At 38.0% G+C, this 22,864-nt stretch overlaps 2 protein-coding genes across 9 annotated transcripts in view; both read right to left on the bottom strand.

Annotated features, from left to right (window-relative positions):
* Window positions 1–1,766: 1,766 nt before the first annotated feature.
* Window positions 1,767–6,585, bottom strand: LOC108246540 (tektin-1). Its single transcript, XM_017434142.3, has 8 exons — window positions 6,497–6,585; window positions 5,531–5,705; window positions 5,268–5,433; window positions 4,794–4,922; window positions 4,522–4,668; window positions 3,082–3,307; window positions 2,204–2,400; window positions 1,767–2,040 (listed from the first exon to the last, which is right to left on the bottom strand). The coding sequence occupies exons 2-8, from the start codon at window positions 5,694–5,696 to the stop codon at window positions 1,881–1,883; spliced, it is 1,191 nt and encodes a 396-aa protein (XP_017289631.1). The 5' UTR covers window positions 5,697–5,705; window positions 6,497–6,585; the 3' UTR covers window positions 1,767–1,880.
* Window positions 6,586–6,816: 231 nt separating this feature from the next.
* inpp5ka (inositol polyphosphate-5-phosphatase Ka) overlaps window positions 6,817–22,864 on the bottom strand; it is a 30,452-nt gene continuing 14,404 nt past the window's right edge. For 5 of the 8 annotated variants that reach the window (XM_017434162.3, XM_017434163.3, XM_017434164.3 and 2 more), the window contains 5 exons: window positions 13,696–13,927; window positions 12,575–12,712; window positions 12,416–12,499; window positions 12,231–12,335; window positions 6,817–9,477 (listed from right to left, as the gene is read on the bottom strand). In XM_017434162.3, the coding sequence (XP_017289651.1) occupies window positions 9,385–9,477; window positions 12,231–12,335; window positions 12,416–12,499; window positions 12,575–12,712; window positions 13,696–13,927 (652 nt within the window). In that variant the 3' untranslated portion in view covers window positions 6,817–9,384. The remainder of the gene's footprint in view (window positions 9,478–12,230; window positions 12,336–12,415; window positions 12,500–12,574; window positions 12,713–13,695; window positions 13,928–22,864) is intronic. The other 3 variants (XM_025010080.2, XM_025010081.2, XM_017434165.3) reach the window with 3 other exon arrangements.

Genomic DNA, 22,864 nt, shown 5'->3' with positions numbered 1-22,864 from the left:
GCTGCACTTTTTCTTTTAGAATGAATGTTAAATCCTTAGATTATAGTAGTTCCATGACTTTCAGAAATAATTTAGAATGTACCATTCAGTTTCCCAGTAAATATAACTCAGATTGGGACTTCATAACATTACAGCTAAACTTTAACTCTTTGCTATTCGGATGTTTTTCTGTTAACCCCAGTTTACACAGTTTTTGTTTATAGGTTTTATTTGTAAATAAGTTAAAACGGAACTGCTCCCACAAAACTCTCCATGAATAAATTTGTAAAGTTTTAATGTTAAATTTGTGTTTCCTGAAGCCATGTGGGTGTTCACGTCACAGGATAGTTTTATTTGTGACAGAAGCTTTTTTGAACCCTGTGAGAAACAACTACTTTGTAATAACTTGTTGGGTTTAGGTTATAATTACTATAAATAAAGTTTAGTGAATAAAATGAACTAATATTTAAATTTGTGAAATGATTAGAAAAATGTGTCAGATGATTGCCTGCCGCCAAAGGGTGATAATGTTTTGCTTGTGTGTTCATTTGTCTGTCTGTGAGCAAATTATCTCATTAACCACTTGACAAATTTGAATAAAACTCTCAGAAAGTGATAATTAAAAATAATAACCTTTTGGAGTCAATCCAATTCAAGATGGTTGCTCCAGCTAATCAGTCTTAGCAAACACAAAAAAACTGTAACCTCTTCAAATTTACAAAACCTGAGAGAAAGTTTGGTGTGATAGTAGCTGAGCATCTTTCCCTTACTGTATCATTTATAAGGTTTGACCTAAATCATTTCTCCTAAGACTGGGATAAATGTGATGGGTGATATGCATTCCTTCAAAGTATGCTAGGCCTTTGATTCGGTTTCATTTTTTGTAGTGGAGACTAATAATAATAATAGCATAAACTTAGATGTTTATGTAATTTTATGAAAATAAATTTGATAAAATCTTAGTTTTACCTTTAAGAAAGTCAGGTTGACAGTGGTTTTGTCAGTTGTCTCAGCAGATATGGACTAAACCAACTTAGTAACAGAACTCAGAAGTTGCTTCAGTGGTACAACCCAGTGATGTGCAAATGAACCACTTCATCAGTTGTACTGAAAATGGGTTCATTCCATCAAAGCTTTGTTTCACTGACATCTAGTGGAGAAATAGAAGACAGCAAAACAAAGTTTTAATAATTATGTGATGAGTGTAACCGAGGTTTGTGTGAATTATCTCAGTTTTTCTAAAGACTGATTGATTGGTCAGTAGTTGGGAGTCCTGTTTGGGGATGCTGGGATGGTAGGGTGTGCTGACTGGTCTGAAGCAGTCACATGGTTCACTCAGTGGACGCCATTGGTCATGTGTCTTTCTCTGCACTGAAGCAAGCAGTGATTCAAAGAAAATGCAGCTCTGAGTGTGAAGCTTGTATCCTTCTAGAATTGAGCCGCTCAAGATGGCTGCATGTTGGAGTAGCTCAGTTACATTCACTCTGAGATATTGCTTTTGAAAATGTTCTTCCTCTTTTTTTCTTGATGTAAATCACTTTTTTTGGATCATTATTTCCTCTGGTACTGGATGCTGTGCAGCAGGAAGGATTTTTACTGAAACCTTTTTTACTTTTGGACATTTTGTTATGATGCGTAACCATGACAACAAGTGTTAAATGTGAAGAACCCTGAAGTCCAGTCATGACCAGAACCAAGCAGACCGCCTGTAAATCCACCGGAGGTAAAGCTTCTAGGAAGCAGCTCGCCAAAATATCGACCTCTCCTCATTTATTGACTTCAACGTTTTGAGAGGGTTTAAGATAAAAAGAAACCAGTTGGCAAATACTAGAAAGTGATTTTTTATGACTGTATTTGATATAAACAGCACATCCACATAAATCTTTCCTTTTGCTGACTGTTCAGAAGCTGTGTATGATGATGGCCTCCCGGTGCTGCTGGCAGAGGACCTCATCAATGTAAAGTGAGTTAGCTTTGATATCGATGCCCTCCTGCAGCTTCTGTTGGCAACGAACCAGTGCCCTCTGCTCCTCTTCAGACTGGACCACTTCCTCACGCAGCCTGAGAGCACAGAGAGAAACAAAGGCTATCTGATGATGTGCTTTAAACAGCAAAGTTTAAAAATAAAAACTTGTAGTCTCAAAATTCAGATAAAAGCCATTTCAAGAAAACACAAAAATAACTAAAAATCAAATGTGTTGTTTCCGATGTGAGCCGGCCTTACTTGTTGATGTGAGCAGTGAGCTGCTGGATCTCAGCGAGGAGCTGGACCTGAGCTGGGTCATGGCACTGCTCTTTACCAGGCCTCTGATGGCGCAGAGCCAGTCGGGTCTGGGCCAAACTCAGGAAATGTTCGTTCTCTGTGATGGCCACCTGGAGATCCTCTCTGATCATCTGCTGTCCGTTAATCTCAGACAGAATCTAGAGGGAATGCAGATTTCACACGAGGGTCACTGAATCAACTGAACTTAATGGCACTTGACACACAGCTCAGTGTACACTAATATGAAATGTGAATGTGAGTCGAGATGTTAAACTGTGACTGAAATGTTGTGCTATTGGTTTTAAACAACAAAAACCTAAACTGTTCTTTGGCACAAGTACTTTGTTTACCTAAAAATGAAACTATTTAATAAAAAGAACACTCTTCCTTTCATAAAATAAAAACTTGTCATGAAACGATCTTGGCCTTTTTCATCACCTCTTTCCTGCTCCAACATGTATTTAATTCCAGTAGATGTTGAATGAAACTCAGTAGTTTAGTTCCTGAGACCTGCTGTGTGTAGCATTTTTACTGCATAGAACTGCACACTGACATTTAGTTAAGACACTAAACTCATTGGTTTTCTTCTTTTTATTATTTTTTTGTTAGCAAATTTCCTGTTAGCCAACAAAATCAAATTATCCCGTCATGTCTCAAAGATCATGAACCTTAAATCTTGTGCACTCTTTATGCTCCTTAAATTATAGAATTAAAAAGTCTACTTTCCCCCTATTTATTCTCAAGACCTAAATTAATGCTTCCTTTGACATCCATCTTCTGATTTAGTGTCTCCACACAACTCTTTTCCTCTCTGCCAATAATAAACTACAGTGCCCAACCTTGGGCAGTTTCTCCTCCATCTGATCCTTGGCAGACTTGATCTGCTGAACGTTCAGCTGAATGGCTGCTGTCGTCGCCTGAAACTGCTTCTGCATGTCAGCAGCCGTCTGCTGCAGCACGGACTCTACCAAGGCCCGCAGGGACACAGAGTTGCTCTTCTGCTGCTCCGCCTTGGCTATGTTGAGGTCTGCCATGTTCTCCCACTGCTTTGGAGTGACTGTCAAGCTGGGAGACAAGAAAAAAAGAGACCTAGAAACACCTACATGCACACTTCTTGGCCTCTTCTGTTATCATCACGTTTTCTTGAAAAACTTGAAGATAATATCTTAGCATCTTTCTGTCATTCTTTACTTTGACATAGATATGAAACCTCAGGGGGTATGCATTTTGATACATCTGTGGACAAAGCTTGTACCCGAGCATTCTTTGTACACTCTGGTTAGGATCTGGTAAGTTTAGAGGCAAAATTAACATCTTGAGATCTTTGTCATGTATGTAATTGGTTTTGGACACATTTAACTGTGCAGCTGAGAAAACTGTTGTGTTTAAGTGATATACCTGGTCTATAGCAAAGTTTGCATAGGTGGAATTACATGTATAATACGTAAAATGTACAAATGACATGTTATGATCATCAGATGCATCTCAAATTACAGGCCTAATATTCCTTGAAGGTATGCATATCACTCGCTGCCTTTGGGGCCAGAGTTTTAAACTAACATCAGCTTATGATGAGAAGGGACAGAGTTATATCTGTTTTGGTCAAACTTTGTAAATGACGTTACACACGATCTTATAGAATATTGTGGGATCTCTCTAGATCAATTAGTGCTCAGAGTATGTGATGTGAATGACTGTCAGCTACTACCACAAAACATTTAGCTCAATGTTTGTAAAAGTTGTAAACATTTTTGTGTAGACTAAGGTTGATTAGCTGTGGCAGTCATTTTGGGTTGACCATAAAGTTAGAGCTGTAGATGTCTTTCAAATTATTACTTTCTGAGAGTTTCAATAAAAAATTATGCAGTGTTTCACAAGACAAAATATTTAGCTAACAGCAGGCAGTGCTGACTCCAATAAGTAATGCCAAAGTTTTCAAGAAAGATGTTGCACTGTAAAGTTTAGCTCAATATCTATAAAATAGGCTGAGTAAAAGGCATTTTTATGCTGGATGATGACAATTAGCTGTGGTGGCCATTTTGTATGGAGTTGACTACAAAAGATAATCAGTTGCTCATGCAGTGATTAGTTTCTGAAAGCTTCATTAAAATCTGTCCACTGGTTCATGAGATATTTTGCTAACAGAAAGATGAATGAACACAGACACACAAAACATTACCTTTGCACCTTTGGCAGCAGGTAATTATTAATCCTAAAATAATCTATTGAAACAATTATTTTTGTGACTTTCTGGAGACAACATGAAGATGAGCGCTTACCTTGACAGTGCAGAGCTGCTGTGTTTGGACATCTGCTGATTACTGATGGAATGAACAGTCATTAAAGCACAGGAGTTGTCAATGTTCTGAGCCTCAAATTTCTCCTTCAGATCCCGTTCTAAATGGTACTTAACAGATCGATTCAGTCTGGAATATAAAAACATATATAAATATATATATGTTTGCATTATTTTGGTATGATATTTCAAAAGATCAATGTCTGAATGCAAATCTAAAAACTCTGCAAACAAATGTTAGTGTTCATTTCTTACCGAATCTGTTCAGAGACCTGCTCTGCCACACGCTCCAGAAGAGATGCTACTCCCTCAGTTACCTCCCTCTCTTTGAGCAGCTCAATGTTTACCTCATCATACAGCCTCTCAGGCGGAGTGCGCCTCTTTCTACAAACCATACAATCATTTTAAACACTTTTCGTATTATTGTCTTTCTCTGCAAAGAACACAAGCTGTTGTTTGATTCAGACTTTCACTTGGAGACAGATTGGTTCATTTTGTAGTTTAAAAAAAATAAATAGGCACTACTTTATTATATTGCCTAATAGTGTAAGAAAGAAGTACAAATTTAAACTTTTTGCATAAAGTTATTGAAAACAATTGACAGCTGTCAAATGTTTCAGACAGAAAAGTTTGTTTTATATATATATATATATATATATATATATATATATATATATATATATATATATATATTAGGATCGTCTCCTCGCCGCCATTTGCCAGCCTCACCTTTCCTCTAGACAGAGAACGGTGACTCTCAGTGGCTCTTTGCATGCCTCCAGGGCCTTTATCACTCTGCTCTGTAAGGCAACGAGAACATCAGTCTCCAGAATAATCTCGTCTAGCTTCAGTTCCAACTCCTTCTTCAGAAACTGGATATCTCTGACTCGTTGATCTGAACAGAAGAGGGGAATAAAGGACAGTTCAACTTAGTAATAGCTTAGTAATACCCTCTGTGGTAAACACAGTCCATCCTGTACTCCCCAACTTACCAAGCTGCTTACTGTCCTCATCCTGCATACGTTTGCAAGCTTTGTCAGTTTCCAGCATCAGCCTCTTGCACTCTGCTCTAAAGAGCTCAGAGTGGTTCAACATGACCTCCATGTTCACAAGATCAGGTCCACCAACCTGCTGGAGACTGTGGTCCAGGACAGACATGTTTCTCCACTGACATATGAACAGGAAGGACAAAAGTCAATGAGATGACGTGAGAAAACTTAGCTGCTCTTGGTTACAGGAAAACAAAAACCCAGTAAAATATGTATGAGTGTCCTCTGGAAGATTCAGGTCCTCTGTCATGACTTGTGTTAAATTTGTTCAAAATTGTATCTAGATCACATTTTACAAACAGACATTTATTGAGTATCCTGATTGTATGAATTTGGTTGCATGTAACTAGATTTACATAAAACACATTTTCTGTGTACAGTAAACAAATGTTGATGGTGCTGCTACAGAAATAATAAAATCTGAACAGATAGCTCTAGAAAAAGTTGGATAGAAAAAAATAAAATCCTTAAAGGCAAAAAGAATGGGGTAATGCTTGTTTAGAGGCTTGATTCAGTCCTAGATTGTTTAATTACGCAAAAAAAAGAAAAAAAAAATAGACTTGGTTCTAACGTATGCTCATACTAGAATTTACATAATTTTGTTAATTATTTAGATATTTTGCTTTTTCCGTGCAGTGAACAGGTAGTTTACTGAAACAAAAAATCGAAAAATGTCTCATTTGACTGTCAGTAATTGATGTTTTTAATAACAGCTAATATTACTGAATGTAGCATTAGCTCCAAACTTCAGTTAGCTGTTGGCTAACCGGGTTTTTCCCGTCAAAAAGATTTTATCCATATAGATTTAAAGAACATGAAACCGGCATTGCGGAAAATTTAACTGTTGTTTTACAAAGCCAATCAAAACTCAAGTATATTACGGATAAATAAATAATTTTCGACACATACCTTGTTTTATGTAGCTAAACAAACAGAGAGTATTGGATAAACCGCTGACTGCAGTCAAAATACAACAAAACGGTTGCTACTGGCAACTGCTGATGACACGTCATCAGGCGTCGCCGTCAGTTTAACGGTCTTTTTATATCGCCTAGCGATATTTGATGATAACAAATATATCGTTAATGATCATTAATAACCTATAAATAACAGATAAACATTTTATACTAGAAAATAATAAACCAACAGCATCCGCGGAATGCCAAAAAAAAACCCCAACAAAATAAACCAAACACATTAACAACTAACAGACAATATAACACACAAGATTGAGATGAGACTTGTTTAATATTTATTGACCTTTCATGTTTTTTTTACAGTACAGAAGTTCACTGATATTAAATCAAAAACAGTGACAAACTTAGCTAAAAAAATAACTTAATCCAGCAAGCTATCAACAATTTTTATAGTCAAAGTTCACAAAGAAATATTTCAAATCTATGGCAGAAAAAAGTAAATGTCATGTGATAGATAAAGCAAAAGATGTAGCAGCATACAGTTCAGTTCAGACAATCATTTTAAAGGCGCTTGCTGAACACAAAAAGGTTGATAAAAACAAAAATATTTATAATTTATATTCTTATTCAGTACTAATAATAACAATCAAATATTTATGCATTAACATTAAACAGTGCAATATTACTTTAAGTTGTTTGTGATGCCAGAATCAACATTTAAAAGAAATGATTTAAATGCTTTTAAAACATCATGATTTGCATAGGGTAGAGTCAGAAAACTTACAATGAGCTACAAGTCATAAGCTCCTCACAAGTTAAATAATATAGCTATGTGTTCAAGTTCTCAAGGAACCACTGACATTCATTAGAATACTTAGAACAAGACCCAAACTAATATGGTCACACGTCTTTTCACAGCAGCCCATTTCAATGAAAACAAAACACTACACCACAGAGATCCAGCGTAAACGCTACAGCAGTGTTCAGGACAGTACTCAGACAAACACAGGTATCCGACAACTAAGATTTATCACCTTCTTAGTGAATTCTGTTTTTTGCCTGTCTGTGGCACTGCCAGGTGTTTCTAAGAGGAAGGAAAGAAAATTGGCTTCTGTGTATATTAGAAATTAGAAGGTTCAGTTTGGTCATCAGCGCTTCAGCCCACATCAGTTAAGGACGGAGTGAACCATTATAACACTTTCACTATTCTTAAAAGAGTGGACTGGTCCCATCTATCCTCTGCCACCTCACGGGGCTGTGACTGCGTGCAACTGGCTCGGGAGGGAGTCTCCAGAATGTCTTAACATTTGCAGGGCTTCTCAAGATCCTCGTCTGAGTTGCAAAAACTTGCTATCTTCTCACTTGATTTTTGAACATTTTCAAAAAAATTTGGTGGGACAAATTTTCTTTCAAAATAGTCACAGAATCGTCATGGGTGCTGCAAACCTGTCTCAGGAGTGCAGGACCTGTAGTTTGAAACATACAAGACAAAGTATAAAACTGGTTAATTAATAAAAACTTATATAAATATGCCTATCTTTAATTCAAAAGTTTACTTCAGAAAATTAAATCATAGACATGGAGGCAGATGCCAAGGTGGGTATGATGTGGGTAGAGGTGGGCAACAAAATAACAGTTTTGCAAGTTGTGCACACAAAAATAAGCCATGATTTCTGAGGATTGACAAATGCAGTGATTCCCAACCCTGGTCCTCGAGGAACATTATCCTGCATGTTTTAGTTGTTTCCCTGCTTTGACACACCTGATTTGAATGAGGGAGTGATTAACAGGCTTCTGCAGACAGAAAGGACCTGCTGAAAAGCAGGGAAACAATGAAAACGTGCAGGATAGTGTTCCTCGAGGACCAGGGTTGGGAACTGCTGGATTAATGGCTTGCTGATCGCAAACACTCTGAATTCAGTGAGACTGAAACTGAAAATGTACCTATTTTCTCCCTTTTTGAGTCACCAATAAGACTTCAACAATCGCAGCCCAGTGAGATACTACTTTTACAAAGTTCTGGACCCTTTCTGACTATGTGGACAGATGGTTGTGAAAAACTGAAACATCCAGTGACTGAACTTGATTTTAAGCAGGGGCAAGCAAGCCTTAAAGAAATAAATGGTGGCTGCGCAGATCGTAACAAAGGCATTTCCTGTGTAAGTTTTTGCTCATATTGTCACTGAGGATCCCAGTCATTTTTATCTATACAAACAGTGCTGCTGATTTTTCCATTTTAACTGTGAAAATCTTTACGTAAAAACTGATTTCATCTTGGTGACATATAAACAATTAGAAGCACTCAGAGAGCACAAACCTCCATCAAGGCCATATGGTCATTAAAAAATTGTGGGATCCAGTTCGTGATCTAGATCACCACCAAAATTTAATCACTTGCTACTAAAAACTTAGCAAAAGTAAAAATGGCCGATGAGTCTTGTTCATTATTTAGTCCCATTTTCTAAATTAAACTGTTGGCTGTCAAGTCATAGTTCAAAGGAAGGTTTTCGACCTAACAACAAGTCAGTCTTAAACAAACAGCCACTTATGTTTTTCCTTCATCACTGAGCTGATTACATACAACAGCAGGCTTGAGATCCTAAAATATCCTTCACCTCTCATCAACATCTCTAAGCTATTTCTTATATGCCAAACATTTGTAAAACAGTAAAAGACAGTGAAAGTACAGTGATTACTTGATCACCTTAAAGGCCAGTCGTAAATAAAAAAACAGTACTGACTGAAGTCGGTAGAGGTGAGTAAAAGTGCAAACAGCTTCCTTATCTGTTTGTTTTAATGGACTTTAAGAAACCAACTTGTTTGAGAAATTGAACAGCTGGGTTTAAGTTTAATAATATCATATCACTGACTTCTGAAAAATTAGTTTTTAAAACATTTGCTCGTGGTTTTGTCAAGTCCATTGATCCTCTCAGGAAGCAGCCCTTCCTCAATTGCTACCCTGGACTCATGAACCTAAAAAGGAGAAGCAGATTATACCGGTTAAATCAGATAAATACAACCTCAGATGAACAGCATGGCATTTTACACTGCATCATTATTTGTTTAACAAAAGTCATAATTCAGAAACCGAGACAAAACTAAAGCCTCCAGATGATTCAGTATTTAGTACCACCACCTTTCTCTGCATTAAGTTGAACTATTCGTCTTCTGTGATACTTTATCACTCTCTCTTGTTGTTATTAAGGAATTTTGGCCCACTCTTCTTTACAACATTCTGCATAGCTCTCTGGAGGTCCCACCTTGCTGGACTTCGAACCTTTCTAACACCTTGGTTCTTTTTTTTTTCAGCAATTCTGTTGCAAATTTGGGATCGTTGTCCTGTTTCATCAGCATGACCCAGTTTGGTCCAAGCTTCAGCTGTCAGACAGATGGCCTCATGTTTGACTACAGAATCCTTTGGTCTACAGAAGAGTTCATGGCTGATTCAATGAGCCCTATTCTATGAAGTAGGTTTAACTTACCCTGGGCTTATTTAAGAGATCTAGGCTTAAATAATCATAACAAAAACAAAAAAGGAATTGCACTTAGTGATACTACAAAGCTGAATATCAACTCTGTAACCCAGGATTTCTGTGCCTTCATATAAAGCAGGTGGATGTGAGAACCAATCACAATCACAGAGGAAAAGCTAGAACAGATAAATTATTATTACCAATACTGCTGACACATTAGAGCACAAATACCCATAATTAACATGCTGCAGATGCTTTTATTAAAACATCAAAGTTGTAACCTTATTCTGTTTTTATACTATTGTAAAATCTCTTTTCACTTCATGAGGAACAAAGATAAAAATGTTTCAGTCCAGTGAGTGGGCTTATTTTAAATAAACCACTCTCTATAATGTTACACTAAAAGTGGAAAAGTCCAGATTTGAATCAGATGTTCAAACTTTTCATTAGATCTGTTTGGAAATGAACATGAATGTACAGACAAGCAATTTAGTAAATATGTAAATAGTAATAGTAATAGCAAATATGTGCACACTCTCATTTTCTAAATTAAACAGCAAGAAATCTTTTATAGTTAAGTATTTATTCAAAACAATTATCCAAAACTGTAAAAACAAATTAGGAACAGACTTTGGAGTGATCATCATCTGTTTTATGTAACATGTAGCAATGTTTTTTTTCTTTAATGAAGATGTTAAATGGTTGAGAGGCTAAAATTTGTACATTACTGACCCCTTTTTGGGAAAACATACTGATCTGGATAATTCACCTCTGATTTGGGTGCAGCAGAGTACAGGTTGCAGTTCACACACCACTTTCCATTTGCTGTGGATATTCTGTTACAATGGAAGCTTGGACATACATATTTGTTTTATTGTATGTGCAACAGTGAAAATATGATAGGCATATTTAAAGTGTTCAATAATGTTATTGCTAGCATTCTGTCATATGACAGCAGTTATCTTTGATTTTAGATTTGTGCAAATTTTGAATACACTGCAGTGTCTTATGTTCTTTTTCATTTTTGCAAAGCTTGTCCTTCTTTATTAACGAAAGAAAACTCATGCCATGTCTTTATTGGATAAAGTTAACCAGTTAAAATGAAACTTTGCTGCAAGAACAGTAAAGACAGTGTGTTGACATGTGTGATCTCTAATCCAGAAATCAGTTGACGTAGTAACAAAGCCAGGTAAAAAGTGAACCTGCTTCATGATATTGAATATCCCAACTTGACTTGTTTTTTTCTGTTTGTTTTTTTTAAGAGAGATAACCCTTGGCAACCCTTCCAAACCAACATTACTTGTGTAGCAATTTTCAAATTGTCCTCTCAAGAACTGTAACATTTAACCTGCTAACTGAGGCCTGTCGATGGGGTTCTTCTGCAGTCTTATAAAGTATAGAAAGTTAAGGAACTGTATGTAAAAGATGAACATAATCACCATAATGTTTAGTTTGTCTTCATTTACCACATCAACCCATGAGTTTAAGCTTTTAGCCATTAGTGTCTTGGCTTTTGATTGAATACCCATAGTTGCATGGATATATCTTAACAAGTTTCCTAAGTGGCTGTGTGTAATAACACATTTATGACAATGTTTGCAGTTCAGTCCACAGCTCCTATATATGTTGGCACGTCTTTCTATAAGACTGAGAACCACAAGTTTTCTTCCATGGTATCACTCAGCATGGTCTAACAGCAAATAAATCATTAAATAAACCATAAACCATTTTATTTATTTTACAGTATGTAACAATGTATCCCAGCCCAAATGCATCCCAAACGTTTTTCATTTTGTGGTGAGTGCTCTCACCATAAAACAAGCTTTGACGTATTTTCTCCGGTAAAGTTTTGAAAAATAAGGGAGAAAACGGGTCTTATAAATGCTACGTCTTTGTAAGTATTGGTGTTCAGGAATCACTTGTGCATTTATATGTACATTATAATGTTGCTTTTGTTGTTTTAATTCATGTAAATACACAGGTGTGATACCTTATGTTTTGGTATATGTCTATTTTGGACCTATAGCCCCCCCTGGAGAAAACTCCACCAGCCGCCACTGGACCCTGTACTCTATTGGTTAGACCAGGTAGTTTCCCAGGTCTAACCTCAGGATAAAATCTGCCAGGAGGTCCACTCCTGGGAAGATTGGTAACTTGTTCAAATGATTTCCATTTCTGGATAAGAATGACGGACTCCAAATACTATAGACATGACCAGTTAAAAGGTGTAGTATATTTTTGCTGATAACTCACCTTAAAGGGTTCACTAATTCCAATGACGCACCGCAGAGTGCTGCAGTAGTAACACAGTACACACTCTCCCCCTCTCACAGGGATATCCTCTTTACTAACAAACACCTACAGAGACAGACCAATAGGAATCTTCAGCAGATTCTTTTAATGAATGCAAACTATAATCTATCTCATTGGGTCACTACCTGAATCACTTCCTCGTTGAAAGCCACCTCATCGTCTTTGACCCATATATATGTGATGCAGTCTGACAAACTGCTGAATCCAACCTGAATTTCAGACACATTAAAAGTGAGACAGAAGCTGAGAGAGAACATGTAAACAGCTGACAGTAAACAGCCAACCTTATAGAGTCCAATCCAGTCCCAGGTACTGGAGGGGAATGGCTGCAGAGGACTGTAGAGAATAATGGCATCAATATCTGCACTCCAGTCACCTTCTGCCTGCAGATGCACCAGAGGAGTGCTGTACATCTTCCTCAGCTGGAAGAACATTAAAACCATCTCTTTATTTTTATTATTTAGGTCTTTGAACTCAGGGATGGAAACAAAGGGATTTCCACTACCCTAAACATCACCAGGAGTTCTGTTAAATCCATCAACAAAAATGGAAGAATAATGGAAGGATTATGGAACATGTAAATCTACCAAGAGCAGGCTGTCCTCACAAACTGAGTGACCAAGCAGGAAGGAGAATAGTGAGCGAGACCACCAAGACACCTGTGAGCTCTCTGAAGGAGGTACAAGCTTCAGCAGGTGAGATGGGAGAGACTGTACATATAACCACTCTTCACCAGTCTGAGCTTTATGGGAGAGAGAAACAGTGTTGAGAAAAGCTCAGATTGAATCTCAACTAGAGTTTGTCTAGATTGTTTAGAGACTTTAGTCTATACTTTTTATAAGAATTACATATGTATATATTAAAATACATACAATTAAAAAACTTTGCATTCTCTGTATTACTATATCCATAGTTGTTTCTATCTTCACTTAAAGGTGGTATCTCACTGAGCTGCAGCTGATGGAAGACTAGTTCATGAAAAAATTCTTTAAAAATTGGGGAAACATTAACGCATTAATTTTGTGAATGCTTTTAAGTCTGCCTGACACCGCAGCCTCTGCTTCACTGGCGAGTCTGCTCGACGCTGCCTGCTCAGCTCTTGCTCTTGTGCCTCTCGGAGGGTCCCAGACGACGCTCACGCCTGCTTGGTCCCCAGGCCGTCCACTGGAACTCCTGCCATGCCGTGGACGGTTCCCGGGGCTGCTGCCCTGACCTTTGATTTCTTTGTTCTTGTTTTGTTTTGTTCCCCTGGCCCTTTTGCCTGGTCGTTTTTTTGTTACTGTTTTATGTTTGCTTTTTGTTTCTTCCCCTCCATCCTTTGTTTTTTGTTAATACCCCCCACCACCCTCCTGTGCTAGGTTTTTTGTTTGTGATCATGTATGCACACAGTGATGTTGTTTCTCACCTTGAGTGTGAAGATGCCGATGACGGGTTTGTGGTCACTGATGCTGCACTCCATGTTGCTGGTGTACAAGTCCTGTCTGACTTTCAGAGGGTACTCATCATCCTCATCCTGCTGTTTGATCGTCTTTTGATTTAGTCCAAAAGAGTTCTCCTCTTGCTCGTCTGAAGGTAGAGCTTTGGGTCGTACATGCCACAAAATCCTGTCGGTCCAGGCGGGTTTCCGCTTCTTACTGCTGAACATGAGAGAGCAGAGGAGCCACCTTCAGTTGAATTTACAAAAATGTTGAGACAGTAACTCTCTTGCATGTGAGATATGGGAATAAGTATCAACAAAATAAAAAAAGGAAGAAACAATTTATAGTCATTGTCTAGGCAGCACTAATTATAACAATTTAACTTTTATTATTTTGTTTAAAAGCAGTTAAATTCAAACTCATTGTGTTAAAGCTTCTAATCACCAAAGGCAAAGGAGAATGATAATCTTTTACTTGTATGTGTGTGTCTGTTATAAAACATCTTGTGAAGCTCTGAAGAATTTAAATGGCAGGAGTTCTGTTAAAGCCATCATCAAGAGATAGAAGGAATATGAGACATGTGAAAATCTACTAAGAACAGGCCATCCTCACAAACTGAGTGACCAAGCAGGAAAGAGAATAGTGAGCGAGACCACTAAGACACCTGTGAGCTCTCTGAAGGAGGTCCAAGCTTCAGCAGGTGAGACGGGACAGACAGAGAGATACAACTGTTCCCCGGGTTCTTCTCTAGTCAAGATTTAATCCAAGTTTTCTTCAGAGTGGTTTTCTGTTTGCCACTTTTCAATACAGATTAGACTGTGACATCCCATAATACTGCAAGAGATCACTCTTCACTTCCTTAGGGTTAGACCAGAACAGCAATAACCCCATCATTTCTCAGCATAAGATGATCTTAGTCTAAAACTTTGGAATGAAAGGCAGCAGGCGATATGCCTGCTGCCTTTCCTTTAAGGAACCGTAGGCCTTTAATTTGAGTGCACATTCTTAATCATGTTAACTTTTTTCAATGAAACTTCAAGTTGTTCAAGTTTCTCTTTGTTTTAAAGAGTCCTAAAGTGTTTTTGCTTTTATCATGCATGCTGCAGCAATTCTTCTCCACAATCATGTGCCATCCCCACATATTCCAGCTGCAAGCCTGAAAAGGGACCTATTATGCAAAATTCACTTTTTGCATGTTTTTGTACTTCTATTTGGGTATCTACTGCTTTTAGAAAGAGTCCAAGCGCAAAAAAAGAAAAAAAAAACAGCCAGCCGTTTTTTGACAATAAGTAAATGTTTTCTGGTGTCTGCAAAACGACCTGTTTAAAAAACCTTGGGATTGTTGCATCACAATCCCCGTTACCTAGCAACCCCAGGCCGTCCCAGCCCCTCACCGAGAAGGGTTTCTCTGCAGACTGAAAGTGGGTGTTTCAAAAGAGCAAACACTGGTTGGCTAGCTGTATTTGCTCGGTTTTTCCCTATTTTTTCTTCCTCCTAACCACAAATTTGCCTAGAGGAAATCAAAATGAAGGTAACCAAATTTTCATTCATCAAGTTTATATATATATATGTATATACACAATCCTGTTGAGGTACATTACTAGCATATCACCATCAAAAGGCACTGATGTTTAGAGAGTTTTTTTTGCATAACAAATCTACATGTATTTGTCCAATATCACTGCTGATGGCTCATTACTTAATCACCTATTTTTTTAAATAACTGAACTTTAAAATAAAATTAAAAAATCTGCCATGTATTTATAGTGATTGTTTGTGTGGTGATCTCGGAATTGGGATTTGTGCGAAGTTTCAAATTAAAAGTCGATCCGTACTGTTAGCTAATTTGTACATGCACTAAAAGAAATAGTTCCGGATTATTACTAAAATGTTGATCTATACAGCATAACATATTTATTTATATTAATTAAAAAATTATTTGTTATGAAATTACATATTTTCATTGATAATTCCCTTAATGAGTAATAATTGTTATAATTTAATTGTGTATTGGACTGTAACTTTTTTACGCTGTTTATCTGACTGTTTAAAACTATATTCCATGTGTTTATAAGAAACACTAATTAGTTACTCCATCTTTCCTCACGTATGTTATTGTACACAAGCACATACATTTTATTTATTTGAGTAACTTATTTTCAGTAAATAGTCATCAAGGCAATCTAGCGAAATGCAATTGAACTATTTTTGTCTGTATTTTTGTTATTCTTTTTAAATAATATTCTATTTATGAGATTACAATGAAAGAGAAAAATAAAAATACCCTTCCAGAAGTGATTTTTTAGAGCATGTACAAGTGAACTGACAGTATGAATCATGCTTCCAGGACAAATCGTGCTGTGACAAACTATACACTATGGATATCTGGTAAACCGAATAATATTTTATGCGATTTGGCCTTTCATCCACATGTAACCTCCGTTTAATAGCTCTACAAATGATTGATAATGACAACTCTGGCCAGCGTGAAGATTTGGGAATTCTCTTTTGTGTTTGTGTGTGGACATTGGTGACCGGAGATTTAAAGGTCTGCTCATTATAGTCTGCGACAAGTAATGCAGCACTGACGTCACATATGCAACGGTTGTTATTGTTTGACCATGCAATAAAGGCTATCAAAGAGGGGCTGGTTTTAACCTTGGTTCAGACGCTTTTTGACTGTTTGGACATTGAATACGTTGAATTGCAAAGGAGAAGGAGAGCTTGGAGGGCAGCGGTTTTACACCAGCTGTCCCTCCCTATACGGAGGAACAATGCCGCCGCCATTCAACATCGACATCGCCGGTTTTGGATCAGCTAGCATAAATGATGATGATATAAACATGCCCCCTATGGGTTTGGCATGTTTAAAACAATACTCAATGGTGAAATTCAGCCGGTTTGTATGGATAAACACTTTTTTAGTCCAATCCCATGTGGATGGTATCATTTTTTTCAAACGATTTGGTGGAGATGTTTGGTTTTATAAAGATACAGCTACATGTGGACTAGGCCTAATACATAAGGTTGATATTAAATATAATAAATATTTTCTAATAAATCTCAATTTAAAGCAATTTGCCAAAATTTTGTGGTTGCTGTGTAATTTGAGTTTCAAAGTGATTTACCTAAGAAAATCTTTACAATCATATCATGTATTATGAATTTATAAGAAATATCTTAATTTTTAAAGTCAATTTAAAATTCATTTCAAGTTGATTTGTCCTTATTCTTGCCATGTCATTAAGCAAAGCTTTTAACACAGCATCCTCTGTGCTCTTTTCAAATGTTCTTCCAGTATTTATTTATTTTTAATTAATTAATTCAGCACATAACAGAGAACCAAAAGGGAAATGAAATTTCCCGACCTGTCTCCAGCCATGAAACCCACTTTAAGTGTCCCTATTGGTCCCCTGAGTTATAAAAACCAGCTGGATATCCAAAAATAGCAGCACATCTTACCAGTCACATGCTCAAAGCAATCAATCACAGAGGTATGCCATGCTACATTTACATTTCTCTGTTACCAGTGCTGAGTAATTATTGGTTTTTTAATAAATATACTTTTTGGTCTTTTGTTCTTTATAGACTACAATGTATACAGCTGTGGATTGAGTTGTGATGGAAAGGCAAAAAGACTTATAGAAATAAGAAGGAAATAGTAAAGCACTTGGATCTCCATTGCTCTGATGGCCTGTGTCAGCCCCCCAGCTGTACCAACACCTGGTTCTTCTACACCAAGCCCCCCAGCTATACCAAAACCTGGTCCTTCTACACCAGGCTCCCCAGCTGTACCAACACCTGGTTTTTCAACATCAGGCCCCCCAGCGGCAGCAACACCTGGTTCTTCTACACCAAGCTCCCCAGCTGCAGCAACACCTGGTTCTTCCACACCAAGCTCCCCAGCTGTACCAACACCTGGTTCTTCCACACCAAGCTCCCCAGCTGTACCAACACCTGGTTCTTCCACACCAAGCTCCCCAGCTGTACCAACACCTGGTACTTCTACACCAGGCTCCCCAGCTGTACCAACACCTGGTCCTTCCACACCAAGCCCCCCAGCTGTACCAACACCTGGTTCTTCAACATCAGGCTCCCAGCAGCAGTAACATGTGGTCCCTCAGAACCCCCATCTCACACACTGGGAGCATGCAGACAGCCACAAAGCCAACATTCAGAACAACAGTTATAGAAAGACTCAAGGAGTTGTCCCTAGAAAGCAAATTTCTGTGCAGTGTCCTCATTGTAGTTTGACAGTTAATAAAAGAAACTTGAAAAAGCAAATTGAGAGAAGACACACACAGAGTCATGCTGAAGACATAACCGCTACACACTGTTTAAAAGTGCAGTGTTTAGATAGAACAAACAGAACAGTTGCAAAATCCTTTCGTGGGCCTCCTGTTCCTGTGCATGTTTCCAAGAAGACATGGGGTGTATCACATAAAGTAGTTTGTGACATGAATGTTTGCAGCAGCCATGTTTCCCTTCTGCACAGAAGTAACTCTCTGATTACACAGTGTTCTCATTTAAAGTCTGTTGACTACTGTCAGTTTGACAGTCCACATGAAGAACTCAGAGAGGACACATTGACCAAGATGGTGGAAGACAAACGGTTTGATCACAACAGAAAAACAACAATGCCTTACACATCAAGCAGTAGCAAATAAAGAAGGAGTCCCTCTTGCTGTCCTTGTGGATCTGGGAGGCCCTGACTACAGGCAGTAAATCTCTGTGTTTGAGCCAAAGATCTTATACTATAGTAGACTGAATAGAGTAATAGTTCAGGATAACTCCAAAGCCAACACATGGCACTGCCCTTGTTCCAAAGGTTGTTTGACATAAGAGGGTGGAAAAATGGTGCATTTTTCAAAAACTGCCCCAAATGTTCAGAACCCATAATGAGACAGAGGAGGTGGTGACACAATTGATGGAAACGATGATATTCATTACCCTCTGCAGGGTCCTATGTTCAAGCGGATGGTTAAATATCTTTATCACAACAAAAAGCTCCCAGCTCGTCTGCCAGAGAACTGTTGTAAGGACTTGAAAAGGAAACATTTCACAACACTGATACCTGAGGAGATGTTTTGTAAATACTGCCCTGGATCTGTTCCTCTCAGTGATCCTCTTCTCATCTCCAAAAAGGCAAAAGTGGTCTTACTCATTGGAATCCTCAAAAGTAATGCGCTGTTGGAATTGCATTCCATTATTTTAAATCATTACCGAGTAACATGTATGTTAAAGCCATCCTAAAAGTTATTAACCTTCCATTGTCATAATGATGTTGTTAGGGAAATCTTCCTATGTTATGGCATCATTTGTACCAAAAAGAATTACATGTCAGGCTTCATGGCCTGCTTCTTATTGTAACTTTGAGTGCAGCATACTTTAAATAACACTGACTTGTAATTTTTAAATTTCAGACGTATCCACGTATTGTAAGAAATGTCCAAGTTGTGGACTGTTTTACTGATATCAAGACTGGATTAATGGCTTACACAACTATAACAACTCTGTCCTGCTCAGCCTACATCTATGTCTCTTCCTACGGAATGCTCTGCAGGTTTTCACAGACTTATTTTCAGTAATTTAGTAGTGGTTTTAAATAATCTTTGTCCACAAACAGTACAGATGTCTCTATTGACATGACATGCATCATATGTTTATGTGAAGCTGTCACAGCATGGATTTTGATTTGTTTTTCAACAACTTTGTTTTTCAACAACTTTCACTCAGCAGAAAACAGCTGTATGGACAACTTTTACAACTTTGCAAGGGGTTTGGCAACCCATGCAAATTTGAGACGTTCAGATCCTGTAGTTTTTACACCAAACAAAAGGCGACTAGCAGAGCCAACTGAACGCAACTTGAGGGAAGCACAGAACAATAATTTGACTGTGAATTTACCTTGGTTAAAAGAGAGGAATCACAATGCATACCAAAACTGTCACCCCATAACAAGTTCTTCTGAGCACTATGTTCTGTAAATTTCATGAGGACGATACCAAAGACGTCTGTGACAGGCTGCGAAAAATTTCACTTGTCCCTGAATTGGCCGGTAAAGTAAACAGTCAAGTTGTGGAACAACTGTTTGCCAGTATGAAAAGGAATAATTACTTCTTAAACAAGATGAGGCCAACCTCTCACATATTTCTCACATGGAACATCTTGCACATCTTGAATGAAGAACTGAACACTATGACTATGAAAATCCAAAATACTATAAGAAGTTCTTCAGAACTTCAACATGATGTACATGGAAGGGTGATCATAAGTATGTCTTACCAATGTACAGTCTGTGTGAATTTTTTTTTCTTAGGCCTAAAAAAAACTGCTGAAATGTGATATTTCTACTTTTTCAAATTTTACAGAATCTGTCCAAATTTCTTTTGACTCAAACAGAAATTCAGTACTGTCCAGAAGTTGATGGGAAAAGCCAATTACTACTGTACAGCTCAAAATGGTGAGATATTCTTAGGATGTCTATAAGTAGTTGTAGCACCTTACAGGACATTATGGGTCAAAGTGTTGCACTTAGAGGAGCCATTCAACACATTACAGCAGCACACTGAAATTACCCTGAAAGTTGTTTTACAATTCTTTGATTAAAGTTTTATGTTGTACGGACTTCGCAAAAGTTACTCTTACTGACTTATCTTATTTTATGTCGCTTTGTAATCTGCAGCTTGCCGCTGCAATGAGGAAGGCAGATGATGACATTGTTGCACAAGCTGGCTCCATTCTCCTCAACAGACGAATTTTTAGAACCTTACCTGAGCCTTCGGAACTTGAGGGAGATGTAATCACTACTTAAACAAATCTAAAGTGTTCTAAGTATTTGCAACTACATAAAACAAGCATGTAAATGTTTAAAATGACTTGTTGTATGTTATAAGCACCTGCCTGCTGGTGCTACAGAAGATAGCACTTTGAAAGGTGATTTAATTTTGTATTTGAATTATCAACATTTTCATAGAACTCACATTGTTCTAACTATCACACTTTCCTTCAAGAACATTGACATCTATCCAGCAGGCTGTCATGCTGTCGTCACATGGCTGCCTCCAATTTCTGCCTGTCCTTTTCTACACATACCTGTAAGTATCACATACCTGTGATTGTTTCAAGATGTATTCCAGTGACTCTATAATCTTTTTTCATTGAGTGTATAGGATGATGTAAGCAGTAGGGACGTACTGGTCTTTCCCTCTTGGAGGCCAGGGCACTGGATGATCTGTGTAAGTCTTTTTTTTCCAGAAGCTGTTCCTTTTGTGTTTGTGTTTGTCAAACACTGTATAGTGTACTTTTGATATATTTTCTTATCTGACGTTATTGCAGCATATGTTAAAGTATGTGACTGCAGTATGATGTCAATATTTCTGGCTGTACTTCAAATCCTATTTTTTTTTTTGTTTTACAACCTCTTTACAAATCTTTTAGGTCATCCAGCAAAAGCTGAGAGAAAGCTACTTCCTCAACTTACTGCAACTGCACGGGCCTCATGATGACGCATACAGAACTATTTACAGGTCTTTGTATGCAGATTTGTAAGAGGGTTCAGTGTTCTTGAAACCTTCTTTGTATTGTTCTCTTCTCATACTGAGTTCAGATATGGGAGATGAGCCATGCATCTTTGGTTTTATTTCGCTGTATCAGTTCCAAAAATATTGCACGACAGAGTTCTGGTGTGTTCATAAGCCAGTTGTTTGAATTACATTATGTAACAAGGAGAAGGTGTTAAACCTTTTTCTCTGTTTTATTAATGTTTAGTGATGTTTGTCAAAAGCTGTGTCCTGGACCATGGACACAATTCACAACTGATGACCTTGAGGTTTGTGTGCTCCTTTACCACAAAGTTTTTAATACTATATTCCATGCTGCTCTGTAAAATACACTCCTCATGTGTCAAATTTCAAATGTAGAATGTTCCCAGACAAGGACTGTCCCATAACTGTGGCCTTTTCACATTGATGGTAAGTGCTGTTTGTAGGTTATTGTACATCGGTATTTCATTTACTGTCATGACAATAGGTATTTTGTTTTCTCTATTTTCTCTACAGTATGCTTGTTCCATCAATTTGTGTAATGATCATGTCTGTCTTCCTCAAGCCATGCCTGGCCATGCCTCTAATCATTACTCATTCTAGTCACCTGTATCCCTATCCAGATTGTCTCTCCCACACCTGGTCCACGTCCTATATATTCTCTCCCTCTCCTCTCCTCCAGTGCCAGATTGTCGAAAGCATTATGCGAGTAGTTTTCCAGCGATTCGTGTCTGACATCCTGTGCCTCGACCTTGTTCACGTCCCCCGGATTCCGCCTCGTGCCTTGCCCCTGTCAGATTGCTGCTGGAGGACTGATACCTGGACTACGACCCCTGCCTGTTTATTGGGCCCGGACTCTTCGCCGGCCCCTCTAGCTAAGTTTGTCGCTCTCTGCCCTTCTCTGCCCTTGCTGTGTTCGCCGAGCCAAGCCTCCTCCCGTTGTTCGACTGGGCCTCCCGCCATCCAGTACTCCCAGTGCCACCATCGACATATCCGTTAACCAATACAGCTTTGTTAGCCTTCCGCTCCTGTGCTGTGATTGAATTGCCAGATCCTACTAGTGGTTCTTGTCAATTTGGGTGGTCTGTTCTACTTCTCAGAGGTATGTTGTCAGACCTTTGTATTTATGCTGTTATTGGTTATTTACGTTGATTGGTTCAAAACCTTGTGTTGTGTTTTTGTCCACGGACAGTCTAAAATGCCGACCATTAGATTGTGGTTGTCTGTTCTCCTTCTTGAGAACTTTCCAGCAAGGCAAATGTACTGCACATATTGGTATGCATAATTATAAAACATATGCTTTACAATTTTGAAACTGTGTGGTATTGAAAGTGTCAATGTAACGGTAATAGAAGCAGAATGTTACTATACTTCTGTCTTAGGATGTAAAGTATGTGTTCATCAAATGTTTTTCTTTAGACTTGCAGTTCTGATGTACATCAAGATTTTCACAGCACTTTGATAATAATTTTGTTTTGTCTGTTCAAGCTTGACAACTGCAAGAGGGTGTTCAAGGAAAAGACTGAAGGCAGCACAGATCCTGCTTCTTGTGTTACTGTTACAAACTAAATAAAATCACTGTCAAAAACACTGCCCATAAAAACAGGAAACT

The sequence above is a fragment of the Kryptolebias marmoratus genome, linkage group LG2 (genome assembly GCF_001649575.2).
Source record: "Kryptolebias marmoratus isolate JLee-2015 linkage group LG2, ASM164957v2, whole genome shotgun sequence".
NCBI classification, from domain to species: Eukaryota; Metazoa; Chordata; class Actinopteri; order Cyprinodontiformes; family Rivulidae; genus Kryptolebias; species Kryptolebias marmoratus.
Note: the sequence above shows the minus strand (reverse complement) of the source record. Positions and strands in the feature narration are given on the sequence as shown.